Consider the following 15,092-nt stretch of genomic DNA (forward strand, 5'->3'; position numbering starts at 1 on the left):
TGCCGCGAGCAAACGAAGACGTTCCACCAGCTCGTCAGTGTCGTCCCAGAAAAAATAATCTGTTTTAACACCTTGTGTAGTAACACAAGCCTGAGGTCGCAGAACACCTTTGCCCGTACGCTTCGACATCTGTGACGATGGTGATACGCCTTTACCTGACGTAGAAATATTCAGCAGATCAGCAATTAAATGCTTGAATTTGGCGCTCTGAGCGTTTCGGATAGGCTCGGTGGCGCTATAGTACTTTCTGTGAGCATTTGTTGCAAGAAGGATATTTCTGTAATTCTCCTTGTCGTTGCGGGTAACGTGAGCGCTGTTGGGCCTCTTTTCAAACAGCAGCTTCAGCAGTCCTTGAGTTTTCGGAAAGAGCGTGCCGCATATGCGAACGGAATCGCGCTCGAAGCTTATCGGTGAGTCGCCAACCATCAGCCCGGCAGTAGGAAGACTCCGTACCCCGTACACTGTATCCAACTCCTGCTGTCTTTGTTTATCGTTGAACATCTCAAGATATTTATTTTCTGATATCATTGACGATTCCGTGACAGTTTGATCCTCTTCCTCTGCGGTTGCAAAAGAATCTTCTGCTTCCATTTAGTTCTCCGGCTCATCCTTCGTTTTAGATTTGAGTTCTTCCTTCACCTCTTCCTTGACAGGTTTTGTGCCTCGAGAAACATTAAGTAATTCCTGCAGCGGGGTTACCACAGGTTTGAAGACATCCTTCATTGTTTTCTGCAGCGACTCTTCTCCCGTCCTGAGGATTCTGTGCTTACGACGAATTGCATTACTCGCTTGAGCGATACGATGCAAGACTTTTTCCTTACGAATTTCCTGCATGTTGACACGACTAGTTCTGGAAAGCGACTGTTTTGTCGTCTGCGTGGATCGTGTATTTTATTCTCTAGTCATGTTTATAAAATTGTCAAATCCCCTCCTATTCCGACCATTACCGAGCTCTCTATCCTTGTCGAGCACTACGAAGCCATATTTGTCACCGTTCCAGCACGCCGCACACAAGTCTTTAAACTCTACGTACGACATATCGGTGTTTACATGATCGTTGTACACATGTCTAACATTCATCTCGTTTTGTTCGAATAAGACCAGCAAGTCGGTGTTGACCAGCAAGTTGGTAATACTCAACACCGTCAACATTTTCGAGCACTTGACTCAGAAACTTGTGTTCCGGTTGATTGAGAGATTTTGAGTAGACGTACAGGTTTTCGAACCTCAAACCGTTCGGATGCGTTATGAGCGCAAATGATGCGTTGGTTTTGCCACAGTTGGATGGTCCGCAGAATACCGCACGTACACTTCTCGGCAACAATTCGCCATTACGTTTTGTCCGTTTTGTACTCTGCTGCGTAGGTTTGTCAAAATTCATCACGGGCAGCTTGGTCGATTGTGTTTCGAACCTCATCTCAAACGTGACTGGCTGGATTTTCTATAAATGCATCGTTTATAACAATTTTCTCTCAGTCGCGGAGCGGACATGATTGTGCACACACGTGATCGTAAGCGATCGTCAAAAAAGCGATCACGTGGGAAAGGTTTGGTAGATAGCATTATCAACAAACTTCCGATCGAATTGCATGTTCCCGGTTACCAGTACTGCGGTCCTGGCACCAAGTTGACGAAAAGACTCGCGAGAGGCGATTCCGGTATCAATCCTCTCGATGCAGCGTGTAAGGAACACGATACAGCGTATTCGAAAAATCGTGAGAATCTTGAAGCTAGAAGCATTGTGGATAAAATATTAGCCGAAAAAGCCTGCAAACGGGTTCTTGCAAAGGACGCAAATTTGGGTGAGAAGGGAGCCGCTTGGGCTGTAGCTAACACGATGAAGGTGAAAACAAAGTTAGGCATAAGGTGTCGAAAACCTAAGAACGTTTTCTTGAACAAAATCATACGAGCGGCAAAACATTCTATGATCCGAAGCTACGACGTGAAAACGAGCATCAAGTTTGCACTCAAAGGTGCTCGAGAAGCTGTGAAAAAAGGAGGAGGTAATCATACTGTCCGATCATCGCGCGTTCTACCAGTACCCTCAGAAGTTGGTGGATTTCTACCTTTTCTCATACCTATTTTTGCCGGTCTCAGCGCTACGAGTGCGTTAGCGGGAGGTGCTGCAGGTATAGCAAAGGCTGTAAACGATGCAAGCGCGGCTGAACAAGAATTGGAGGGAAGCAAACGAAATAACAAAACGATGGAAGCGATCCCCTCAGGTGAAGGTTTCCATCTCAAACCTTATAAAAGGGGTTTCGGACTTCATCTTTCAAAAAACTAAATGTCAAGCTACCACGCGAGCGTTGACCAATTGGGATTTGCTAAAGTATTCAAAAATCATGAAAATTCCATACTTCCGAGGTGTCTTTATGCGTAACAAAATGCCCGAAACCGGGCCGCGTAAAAACGAAACAGCTGTAGTCAATCTCGACGATGAAGATGGCCCTGGGACACACTGGGTTGCATATAAGAAACGCGGCAGCGATGTAGTTTACGTAGACAGTTTCAGTCATCTTCAACCGCCGTCAGACCTCGTGAAATATCTCGGTATTGGTAGCATTAATGACAACGACAAAAGCCATCAGGATTACGGTACATTCGATTGCGGACACTTGTGTCTGAAATTTTTAAGCAATGAGTTATATAAACATGACTCGTAATTTAATAACGTCATTCGAGCACTTGCAGTAATGGATGATTCGTTTACATCAACGATATCGGGAACGTGTTTGATTCATGGAGCGCAATATTTTCCTCCGATCGAACTTGCTCTAAAAAAAATTATGTTCTCGGTCTCGTTGAACTGTTACCCTTCAATTCCATTCCCAACGTTGATGTCGGTCACAATAAAATATACGTAGCCGATAAGGTAGTCACAATATACACTGGCAGCTACGAAATTGAGGATGTCGAAAAGTATGTTCAAGACGCGTTATGAAATACCAACATTTGAATCAGTATAAAGCCTAACAATTAATACGTTATGCAGCGAAATCGAATGTAACCATATCGTAAATTTCGAACCTGATGATTTTATTAGTCAGCTTCTCGGACTTACACCGCGCGTATTGACAGCTAACCAAACTCACCACTCGGATATGCCTGTAACCATTCTCAAGGTCAACACGTTGCGAGTCGAATGCAGCATTACAACGGGCGCCTACGTCAATGGACATAAAGTGCATACTATTCACGAATTTTTCCCCATCGTTTCACCGGTATATAATATCGTGGAAGTACCGTCGCACGTCATTTACCTTCCGATTACCGTCAAGACCATGAACAGCTCCGGTTAGTCGATCAAGACGGAGATCTGGTTAATTTTCGGGGAGAAGTTTTTACTGTGAGACTGCACATCAAATCGCAATAAACGATGGGAATTGTATATAACAGACTTTCAAAGAGTAAGTATATCAGTAAGTCAGCATGTCCCGACTAATGCAGTCATCGATCGATTCCCGAACCGCTAACACGTCGAAACGTGGAGTTTCTGATAGCTCTAGGTCTAAAGCTGACACCTTTTGGAAAAGGAATTTCCGTCAAATAAAACTGGGATTTTGCTATTTCGTTGTATGCTACGTACCATGGAGGAGGAAATCTTGAACATTCAAATACCTGTCGTCTTTGACGAATCAATCGCCCACCAAGAAATACACGCACACAAACCGTACGCATCGTCAACTTTCAACAACAGAAATGAGATTCGAATCACCGTTCAGCATCAGGGATTATGCGTATTACCGAGCAAGAGTTCGCTGCATATCTCTGGAAAATTGCTCGAATCGGACGGCACTGCAGCAGCGATCACAACCTAGGTCAATAACGCCATCTGCCATTTTTTCGAAGATGTACGGTACGAACTCAACGCCGTAGAGATTGATAAATGTAAAAACGTTGGTCTGATCAGCCTGCTGAAAGGTTTCGCTTTGCTCAACCCTCGTGAAAGTTGGCTTACGGAAAATGCTGGATGGCTCGATGTTCAGGAAACGAAAAAATTAACTGATGCCGATGGCAAATTTGACGTAGTTATTCCCTTGAGCATGATATTCGGCTTCGCTGAAGACTATCGCAAGATCATCGTTAACGTGAAGCACGAGCTGATTCTTACAAGATCAAAAAGTAAATTGAATGCCATCGTTCAAAATCAAGACGAAGACTTTAGAATCGTGAACGATCAGGTGGAATGGTTAGTACCCTATGTGAAGCTCTCGGATCAACGAAAAATCGCACTGTTAAATTTCATTGAAAAAGATACACCAGTCTCCATGATCTTCCGCAGTTGGGAGTTGTACGAATATCCTTTGCTACCGGAAACCACGAAACACTTTCGGACAGTGAAAACGTCCACCCATTTGGAAAAACTGCGACTTGTCATGCTCGGTTTTCAAACGAATCGAAAAAACAGAGCCGGCAAAAATGCCAGTCATCTTGATCACTGTAACATTACTAACATCAAGCTCTTCTTGAATTCCAAGTATTATCCGTACGGTAACCTGAACTTGGACATGAGTCACAATCGCTTTGCATCACTGTACAAGATGTACGCAAACTTTTAAGCCACCTATTACGGCAAAGAACCCGAGCCTCTGTTGACGAAGTGCGAATTTTTACAGTACGAACCTTTGATTTTCATCGACTGTTTGAAACAAAACGAGGCTCTGAAATCTGGACCAGTAGATATTCGTATCAAATTTGAGGCCAAAAACAGCTTTCCTACTGGTACATCTGCCTACTGCTTGATTCCATATGATCGTATAATTGAATATAACCCGCTTAGAGGTGGGGTGAGGAAATTAGTATAAAAACCTTGAACGCTGTGACAATCGATTTAGTATTTCTCACGATGGAGTTCATAGTCGACGTACAAGGATTCAGAAGACCGGGTCCCGGTTCTACACCAAAAGAGTTGGCAGTCGTGTCACTCGACGAAGATACCAACCCGTCAATTTTTCTCTTTGAACTTCCGTAAGATTAGAATTATTTACTCGCTCCATTCAAAAGCGAAAATTCATGGCTGTCACGGAATTATCAGGGACTATCCTGAGAAGGTGGTAATTTACCTTCCGAGAAGCTCGACTTCACCATCGAATGTATGTCGCTGCGTGATGCTTCAACAGTTTACGTCAAAGGTTTGGAGCAGAAAAGTTGGCAGCAGAAAATGTCGGGGTGAAAACGTCGAAGTCGTTGATTTGATGGATTTGGGTTGTCCGTCGTTGCAGAAATTGAATAAAATGTCGTATACGGATTCAACCTGTACGCATCACGCTTTATTACGTCCAAACTGTGCTGCTCAAAACGTATTGTTACTGCCAAATTTTTTATTCAAATACAAAAGACAATCAGTATCTACTCGAACAGTTATTTATTTGTATTGCCTAAAGCATGGGTACGATACCGTTGAGTAAGAACACTCATATATCAGCATTATGAATCTCATGGACAACTGTAATCTTGAGTTTTTTTTTTCAATCAAATATTCTGCATCGTTAATAACAACCGTTCATTCAGAACCTCTATCCCACTAGTTAAGAGTTTGTATCAGAACCTTCCAGAATTCAACGTCGCACCGCAATCCGTTGTCCGCAGGCCGCTTGCCTTCGAGTCGAAACTCGTCGGACGATTCCGAGTATTGTTTTCTGTGGACGATTCCGAGAATCTTTCAGGGTCAAAGAACCTCTTTCTCACGGTCCCGGACCGCTCGCCGTCAAGTCGAAACTTGTCAAACGCATTGTTTGTCAGCCTACATTTGTTCAGGGTCGAAGCAGCCGCATACAAATTTCAGAACCTTCCAGAATTCGACGTCGCACCGCAATCCGTTGTCGGCAGACCGCTCGCCGTCGAGTCGAAACTCGTCGGACGATTCCGAGTATTGTTTTCGTCAGACGATTCCGAGAATTGTTTGTCTAAAATTCGTTCAAGGCCAGAGCAGGCCTTTCAGAATTCAACGTCACACCGAAATCCTTTGACCGCATGCTGCTCACCGTCGAGTCGAAACACGTCAGACGATTTGTTTGTTAGTCTAGATTCGTTCAAGGCCGTGAGAATCTTCTCGAAGATTCTGGAATCTCTCAAAACCAGGCACACGCAAGGATGCCCGGTCGATCGTCCAAGGATCCACGGGGTCCGCTCGAACGCCTGAGGATTTACGGAGTGCGCTCGGTAATGCAGTTATCGATCCCGCTTGATGAGCATGATTTTCTTCAACAACAAAGAACACAACTTATCCCACAAGGGGTAACACCACTGCAATTTCAGGCATTTTTCACCGACGATCGTGGTCATTTGGAGGATTTTTTACCGACAATTATGGTCATTTGGGGGATTTTTTACCGACGATCATGGTCATTTGGGAGGCTTTCTTACCGCCGAACGGTCGGCAGAGCACGTTTTATCTTACGAGAGTCGGGGGTCACTTTCAAGGGTTTGCGTCCGGGATGCATGTATAGGCGGATTGGTCGGATTGGTCGGTAAAGAAGGTGTCGATCGTCCAAGGATCCACAGGGTCCGCTCGAACGCCTGAGGATTCACGGAGTGCGCTCATTAATGCAGTTATCGATCCCGCTTGATGAGCATGATTTTCTCCAACGACAAAGAACACAACTTATTCCACAAGAGGTAACACCACGACAACTTCAGGCATTTTAGACCAACGATCATGGTCATTTGGAGGATTTTTTACCGACAATGATGGTCATTTGGGGGATTTTTCACCGGCGATCATGGTCATTTGGGAGATTTTCTTACCGACGAACGGTCGGCAGAGCACGTTTTATCTCACGAGAGTGGGGGGTAACTTTCAAGGGTTTGCGTCTGGGATGCATGTATAGGCGGATTGGTCGGCTTGGTCAGTGAAGAAGGTGTTTCTACGCAGAACCCCCCTTGTTATACTACTAACTTGAGCCAAGTATATCGGACACAGCCGATCATAAGAAGGATATGCAAAACTCATATCAATTATTTCGCGAGAAAGATTCTACAGAATTTGCAAATTCAAATATTTCAGGTGTCTTGAAAAATTAACGACGGAGCCATAACTTCCAATGTGTAATTTTTATGCAACTAATATTCTATCGTGTAAAAACGTGTTCGAACAAGGAACGTACAATCCACGCAATTAATAAATTCCAGATCGCTATTACAATGTAACAGATTTCACCGATATTTGCCAATTATCATCCTTCATTTCCTTCATAACGTCAGTGTTGTTTGATAAACAACACTCATCACGACATAGGTCTTACGTTATCTGATTATGCAATGAAAAAAAGTCAAGTAACAATAACAATCAATCAATCGCCACACGCCGAAGAAAATCTGCGTCAATCGTATAGCTTGTTTCTCACTCATATTTCTGATTTCTCATTCTGAATTCCTGTCATTGCAGCAAGGGCTCAACGGATGAATATTATTGCTCTTCGTTTTCGGTTATGGCGATTACTTATTGCTTAACAACAATAAACATGAATGATTAACTCACGTTTTGTAGGTTTAGACGACTCACGGTGACACCGACTTCCTGCGTCATCGGCGGAATTTTTCATCGATTGGTAGACAAGAAAGTACGATATTAAAAAATTCAAATCCATGAGTTCGATTCTGGAGAAAGCGTAATATTTTGAAAGTCTACGACGTTGTCTACCTCATATACGAAAGTCACGTTATAAGACTTATTAACGAATACGTCAATTATCAAATTTCGCGGCAGAGAATCGCTGCCAAGTACCCGCAGGCCGGCGACTACTGCTGAGAATTTTCACCCGGACCAACTAAAGCCCGAAATCGGGGTGTCATATTTTCGAAACGTGTCAATGATTTCTAACGAAACTCACAGAACCTAAAGATCTTGTGCATCTGATCTTACACTATAAACTTGATTGAAACCTGTCAACCAGTTTTGAAGTTATCAACAGTCAAAGTTCATGTGAAATAAAAAATCTTCTTCCTCTTCATCTCTCTGCCCCTAGCTTTGGGACCTCAATAATTGATGAACGACTACACGGATAGGGTTCAAATTTGAGCGAGAAGTCACTGCCATTGGAGGTAAATCCATGCCATGAAAGTAAATCCGAACATGGACTCGAACAAAAAAAAACTGTTGAAATCTTGGGGCACGGAACGCTGCTTGGGAATTCATTATGTACCGAACCCTTATGCATATTGAACTTTGAGTTTCAAAAAATAGTAAAAGCCATTAAAATCTTGGAGCCCATTGATTTTGATCTGAATCAGATCACGTAATCAGACCGCTCTGTCGTGTGGCATCGAATTGCTGCTTTCAGCTGGCGGTGGAAACGTTCCACGAGTCCGTTGGCTGCTGGGTGATACGCGGTTGTCCTCAGGTGGGTCGCGCCTGCCAAAACTGCTAGTTGTTTGAACAGCTGCGACTCGAATTACCGGCCCTGATCAGTCGTCACCCTCAGCGGGGTGCCAAACCGTGCGATCCAACCCACGAAAAGGGTACGAGCGACGGTGGCAGCATTGATGTCTTCGACCGGAAATACCTCAGGCCAGCGCGTGAAAACGGTCCACGCAGGTGAGACAGTACCTGAACCCTTGCGACATCGGCAGAGGACCTACCAGATCGATGTGGATGTGCTCGAATCTCGTAGATGGTGTAGAAAATTTCCTGATCGGAGCGGACGTGTGTCGCGAAACCTTTGCTCGTTGGCATTCTACGCAGCCGTGTGCCCAATGCCGGCAATCCGCCTTAATCAACGGCCAGACGTAGCGTTGCGTCACGAGCTTGACCGTTGCTTTGATTCCAGGGTGCGAGAGGTGATGTACGGCGTTGAAAGCTGCTTTTCGGAAAGGCGTTGTCACAAATGGACGCCCCGTTTGAGTAGAAACGTTACAGTAGACGGCTACGTCGGTTCCCGGAATCTGTACCTGCCTGAGCTGCAAGGAAGACTCTCCACGTAGGTACGTCCGCAGTTCGTCGTCTCCTTCCTGCGATCGCGCTAACGCGTTATAGTCGATCGGTGTTGCTACTTCGTCGATCCTCGACAAAGCATCGGCTACAACGTTGTCCTGCCGCGAAATATGTCGAATGTCCGTGGTAAACTGCCCAATGAAATCCAGGTGTCTGAATTGGCGTGGTAAGCACTTGTCGGACTTTTGTCGGAACGCGAATGTGATCGGCTTACGGTCGGTGAAAATCACAAATTCTCTGCCTTCGACCATATGCCGGAAGTTCTTCACAGCTGAATAGATGGCTGATAACTCTCGGTCGTACGCTCCGTACTTCTGCTCGGCTGTGCTGAGCTTCTTCGACAAGAAACCCAATGGTTGCCAATCTCCCTCGACGCGTTGCTGTAGTGCTGCTCCCACGGTGAAACCTGAAGCGTCGCAAACGATTGCGAGTTGGGCGTCGCTTGCGGGATGAGCTAGCAACGTGGCTTGCACTAGGCTTTCCTTTGACGCTTCAAAAGCCTGTTCAGCCTCCGTGGTGTACTTTACCGGGGTTCGTCCCTTAGTGTTTCCCTGAAGAAGGTCGTTCAGGGGTGCCTGCAGGTATGCAGCCTTGGGTATGAAACGACGATAGAAGTTTACCATACCCAAGAATTGTCGTAGCTGTTTTGTAGTTACAAGCTTTGGATAGGTGCGTATGGTTTTAACCTTTTCCGCCAGCGGCCGAGTGCCCTCGCCGGACACGCTATAGCTCGGGAATTTCACTTTTACTGCCCCGAAAATGCATTTTGGTGGATTTACCAGCACTCCGTAGCTTTTCAACCGCCTGAAAAGTTTCCCCAGATGTTGCCGATGCTCCTCTTCTGTGCATGAGGCTACGAGGATATCGTCGATGTACACGTGGCAAAATTCCAAGCCGCGGAGTACCTCGTCCATGAAACGTTGAAACGTCTGTGCTGCGTTGCGTAAGCCGAACGACATGAATGGGAATTCGTACGGGCCGAATGGAGTCGTGATAGCTGTTTTCGGAACGTCTTCTTGTACTACGGGGATTTGATTATACGCTCTCACTAGATCTATTGTGGGGAATATGTTGTTCCCCTGGAGGCTCAGGGAGAAATCCTCGATGTGCGGAACCGGGTAGCGATCCGGAACGGTCCGATCGTTGAGAGCACGGTAATCTCCGCAAGGTCGCCAGTCGTCAACTTTCTTGAGTACCATGTGCAGCGGTGATGCCCAACTGCTCTCCGAAGGGCGAGCGACTCCTAGTTGCAGAAGATTTCTAAATTCTCTCTTCGCGAGCTGTAGTTTTTCGGGTGCCAAACGGCGTGGTCTACTGGTCGCTGGAGGTCCGGGCGTCGTGCGGATGTGGTGGCAGGTTGAGTGCTTAGGCTCAACGTGTGCCCCCGCTGGCCGCGTAATCTCCGGAAACGTAGCGAGGAGTGCGTGGTATTGCGATTCTCCGGAAATGACTTTGATACTAGGACCGTCTTCCGCGATCTTGCCGGGTGTCTGAAAAGAAGTGACCCCGTTTACGAGCCGTTGATTGCGAATGCCGACGAGTAGCCTGAAATGGCTGAAAAATTCCGCGCCGATAATCGGCTTCGTGACGTCAGTGACGACGAATTCGTATGTTGCGATCGCTGTATCGTTTGCTGCGTAGGGTTCGTGGGACGTTTCGGCGTGCGGGCCGTGTACCTGAGTTCGCGGAAACACGCAAAAATCGGCCCCGGTGTCTACAAGAAATCGCGTCTTTGTTGCCCGATCTATTACGTATAAGCGGCGCGATTTTGGGCAGGGGTCGTTTACGGCTTCTAACGACCCCCCCCCCCCGTCGCGTTTCCCGACAGGTAGGTGCACGGTGTTGTGCACTTTGAAGCGTTGGCTCCGAACTGCGCGTGGTACCAACACTCACCGTTGCGACTTCGGTCACGCTGACGATCCCTGGTCTGCGAACGCTGCCGCGAACGTGTGCGTGATCGGTTCGGCTAGTCGTTCACCTTCCGCTGGGTTGCCGCGATGTCCTGCTGGTGCTGTTTCTGCATGACCACGACGGTAGCCAGGCTTGCCGTTACTTGCTCGATCAAGGCTTCGAGCCTACCCGCACTCCCCGCGTACTCAGCGACCTGGTGGCGCGGAGTTGCGTCGGCGATGGCATCGGCTAACTCGGCAACCGTATCGAGGTTCGCGGTCGTTTGCATAGCGAGGATAGCCTGCATCGACTAGAGTAGCCTGCCGAGCCACAGTGAGCGCACGAGGCTCTCCGGTACAACGACGCCTGCTAGCGCCTGACGATACCGTAGAAATTGCGAGGGCTTGCGGTCACCCATCTCCTCGTGCTCGAGTAATCGCCGCGTCTTCTGTTCCTGCGACGTGCTGAGACGACGGATTAGCTCCGTTTTTAATTTTTCATACTTGCCGCTCGCGGGCGGCCGCCAAAAAATGTCCCGCACTTCCGCGGCGTATTTCGCGTCTATGTTGCCTGCGACGTAGCTAAATTTTGTTTCGTCTCCCACCACCCCCGCTAACGTGAACTGGCTCTCGACTTGTGTGAACCACATCTCCGTGTCTGCGGGCCAAAACGGTGAAATACGCACAGCAACTCGGTCTAGCGCAGCTCACACGTCGGTTACAGCGTCTGCCGGCATCTTACACGATCTGGTGTCTACATCCAGTCACCAATACCACTCAAAGCTTGCAGCGAAAAAAAGTTCACTAACCCTAGCACTCACAATAAAAATTTAACACAGCCTGACACGAGAAAGAGTATGGATCGCGCCAGATCACGTCGGGGTCACCAATTTGTGGTGCTGTCGGGAAATTAGGAAACGGATGACGCCAGAGATTATGGTTAATAACGATATGGTATTGACAAACTGTTTATTATTAGAGATATCGAGTTACAAGAATGGGATGGTATAATAGAAATGCGAAAACAGGGAAAAAGACGAAGCTAGTTGGTAGATGCGTATACGCAAAGAGCACGGCGAAGACTGGTTACAGATGGGGGGAAAAATGCAGGCTCGCCCCCGAGTCGAGGCCAAGGGTCACGTCGCGCCATGAATGCCACATGTCGGGAAGCTCTCGGCGCGGTCAAACCCTTGGCCCTCGGCTAGCGCGGCGAGGCCTGGACACGCGAAAGTTAACTGTAAAGGGCAATAGTTGTTGAAAGACTGAAATGGAGAAAAGGAAATATTTTAATGATTTATCGCCGGCTTGCCGGTGGTGGGTGTCCGCTACAGTAAGCCTTACCCGCGATATTATTACCAACTGGAGCGTCAACATAGATAGTGACACTCGTACATTTGCTCTATTTTACCGACAGACAGTTCGACAATGAAATTTGTTGCTTTGTCAGATGAGCAGCCGTTTTAATTTTTTCGCCGTTGGATAAGTGTACACTTCAAATTTTTACCGTTGGATGGACCATATTTTTTACCCACAGTTGGTGTTACTGGGAGTTGTCGCAGGCTTGTCACATGTGGTGCCCCACCGCATTATCGATCAATCGATGTTCCACCGATCGACTCAGTGATGTTTCTGATGCTCGCCGCAAGATAGCTAATTTTTTTGATCATGTGGTTGGGTGAAATAGAACGCTTCAAAAGATGAATGTTATCCAAATCTTGGTTCTCATCCATGTTAAATGTAATGAATAATAAATTTTCTCGGGAACTTGGACAGAATTGATCAGATTCAATTTATCAAAATTTGCAACGTTTCGTTGGTTTTATTTATTTTCCAACTTCATCAGGCAAGCTGTAACAGATGTACATAAACTTTAAAATTAAGTTGCATAAAACAATAGACATGATACATGTAAGTTACAAATTCAGAAATAATAAACTAAACAAAATTGCAAAATATTTACTTTTGAGGTTAAATCGTCGTTAAAATCCTCTGGTCCATAACATCCAGTCAAAATTATGTTTAAATAAGACTAGACAGATACATACATTTTTGTTTTTTTGATAAAATTATAAACTCATTGTGCCAATAAATTAATTTGAATAAAATAAAATGGACAAATATGATGATGGACAAATACACATGTCAAACGTAGTGACTCTTAAATCACAGACTGTACTGCTCTCACACAGTGTGATAGTACGTGTGGAGGTCGCATTATCTGTATTGTCAACATGACTCTGTTGTCCATGACTAGTACTGTTTATATTGTGCGCGAAAGTTCAACCTCTAAGTAAAATAAAAATATTTACTATGACTTCACTAAATCCTTGACCTCATTTATCAGGTCACTGTAAATTGTACTAAGATTTTGCGTGTCGGATCTAAAATTGACACAATTCATCGCCTTAATAAAAATCATTTCACTTAGGTTTCTCTTTATGTAATTTTTCTCCAGATCTAAAATCTCCACATCATCGAACTGAAAGTTATGACCATCTTCAACAAAGTGATGTTCCGCTAATGCTGTTTTGTTGTTTTTTGTGAACTTCTCAGGTCTGCAGTCAAGTTTGTGTTGTCTCACTCTGGCTTTTAATTTTTGCCTGGTTTGTCCAACGTACCATTTCCCACACGAGCACGGAATCCTGTATACTAGGCCAGATCTATCTTCTTTCTTCACTTTGTCTTTTAGCCGGGAAAATAGATCCTTAACCTTGAATACATTATAGAATACCAACTTGCAGTTGGTGTGCCTGAATAAAGATCCCAGTCTTGGTGACAAGCCTTTTATGTAGGGAAATCTGCTGAACGACCAATTCTTGTTGACATTGTTGCTCCTGATGTTGTTTTTAATCCTCTCGGACACAATTTTCTCACACTTGCTGATGACCTTGTTTGGATAATTGTTAGATGACAGTAATTTTCTAACCATGCGAATACTTTCCTTGGTCTTGTTCACATGACTCAAGCGCATGGCTCTGTTCAAAAACCCTTTTGCAACCCCCAATTTCTGGCTCAATGGATGATTGGAATTAAAATTCAAAATTCTTCCTGAGCTGTACGGTTTCTTGAACCAAGAAGTTATAAGATCACCATCTTCTGATCTTTCTATTAGTATGTCCAAAAAAGGCAACTTCCCGTTATTCTCAACTTCCAAGGTAAACTGGATGTCCTTGTCAACACTATTAAACACATCTAAGATGATGTCTACTTTATCCTTTGGAACTACTGCGAAGAGATCATCAACATACGACTTAATAATTGGAATTTCAAAGTCAAGGTGAGTCAACGCCATTGAAACAACATAATCTACTGCAATGATGGCAATTGAAGGACTTGCTGGACTCCCCATCGCACATCCTTCCTTCTGAAGGTAAAAATTGCCATCAAACACGAAATATCCCGAGTCGTAACAAAAATCAATAAGCTCTAGTAGAGTAGTCTGGTCCAATTGCACAAATTTCTGGATTTCATCCCACCGCTCAATGATGATTTTCCTTATTAAACTGTTATGAACATTGGTAAAAAGAGATACTACGTCCAGTGATATTAAAACATGGTCTTCGTTTGCCTTTTTCAGTTTGATTTGGTCTAAAAAATGAAATGAGTCTGTCACATTATATTTCAGACTCATTACGAACGGTAGCAGACTCTTGTGAACAAAATTGGCGATCTCATAACCTGGTGATCCTATGCTACTGACCACTGGTCTAAGTTTACACCCAGGTTTGTGGGTTTTCCTTAAGCCGTAAATTCTTGGTGCCAATGCACTGTAAGTTCGCATTAGTTTACCTTGGATGTTGTCAAGGATACCAATATCTACAAGCTTCTTTATTTAGCGGTTGCTTATGTTTTGTAGCTTTGACGTAGGATCTCTTTTGATCTTTTCATATGTTTTACGGTCGCCAACCAACTTATTCATTTCTGTGAGGTATTCTTCTTTGTACATGACCACTGTTGAATTACCTTTATCTGAGCGCATTACTAAGAGATCTTCATGTTGTTTAAAGAAATTTCTTGTGATTTTGATATTTTTAACTAGGTTGAAGTTTTTCTTGTGATTGCTGTTACTTCTACGCTGATATTTAATGTGATTTGTCACAATGTTTACACCTCTTGCTCTCAGATTATTTTTCACTTCCGTCAAACCCTCGTTGGATAACTCGTCATCTTTCACTTTGTCGATACATCCCTCCAGATCCTTAATAATTGTAACGACCGGTTGATTGATATTCGTTGTTGGTAGTCCATAGTTAAAATCTAACTCTAAGATC

The 15,092-nt window shown here is 44.8% G+C and overlaps 1 protein-coding gene across 1 annotated transcript; it reads right to left on the minus strand.

Annotated features, from left to right (window-relative positions):
- Nucleotides 1-13,129: 13,129 nt before the first annotated feature.
- LOC124187017 lies at nucleotides 13,130-14,602 on the minus strand. Its single transcript, XM_046579258.1, has one exon. The coding sequence runs from the start codon at nucleotides 14,600-14,602 to the stop codon at nucleotides 13,130-13,132; it is 1,473 nt and encodes a 490-aa protein (XP_046435214.1).
- Between the last annotated feature and the right edge of the window lie 490 nt (nucleotides 14,603-15,092).

The sequence above is a fragment of the Neodiprion fabricii genome, chromosome 7 (genome assembly GCF_021155785.1).
Source record: "Neodiprion fabricii isolate iyNeoFabr1 chromosome 7, iyNeoFabr1.1, whole genome shotgun sequence".
Taxonomy (NCBI): Eukaryota; Metazoa; Arthropoda; class Insecta; order Hymenoptera; family Diprionidae; genus Neodiprion; species Neodiprion fabricii.

Excerpts from the sequence above, each read along its gene's own strand:
- LOC124187017 (XM_046579258.1), bottom strand. The coding sequence starts at position 14,602 with ATGCGAACTTACAGTGCATTGGCACCAAGAATTTACGGCTTAAGGAAA.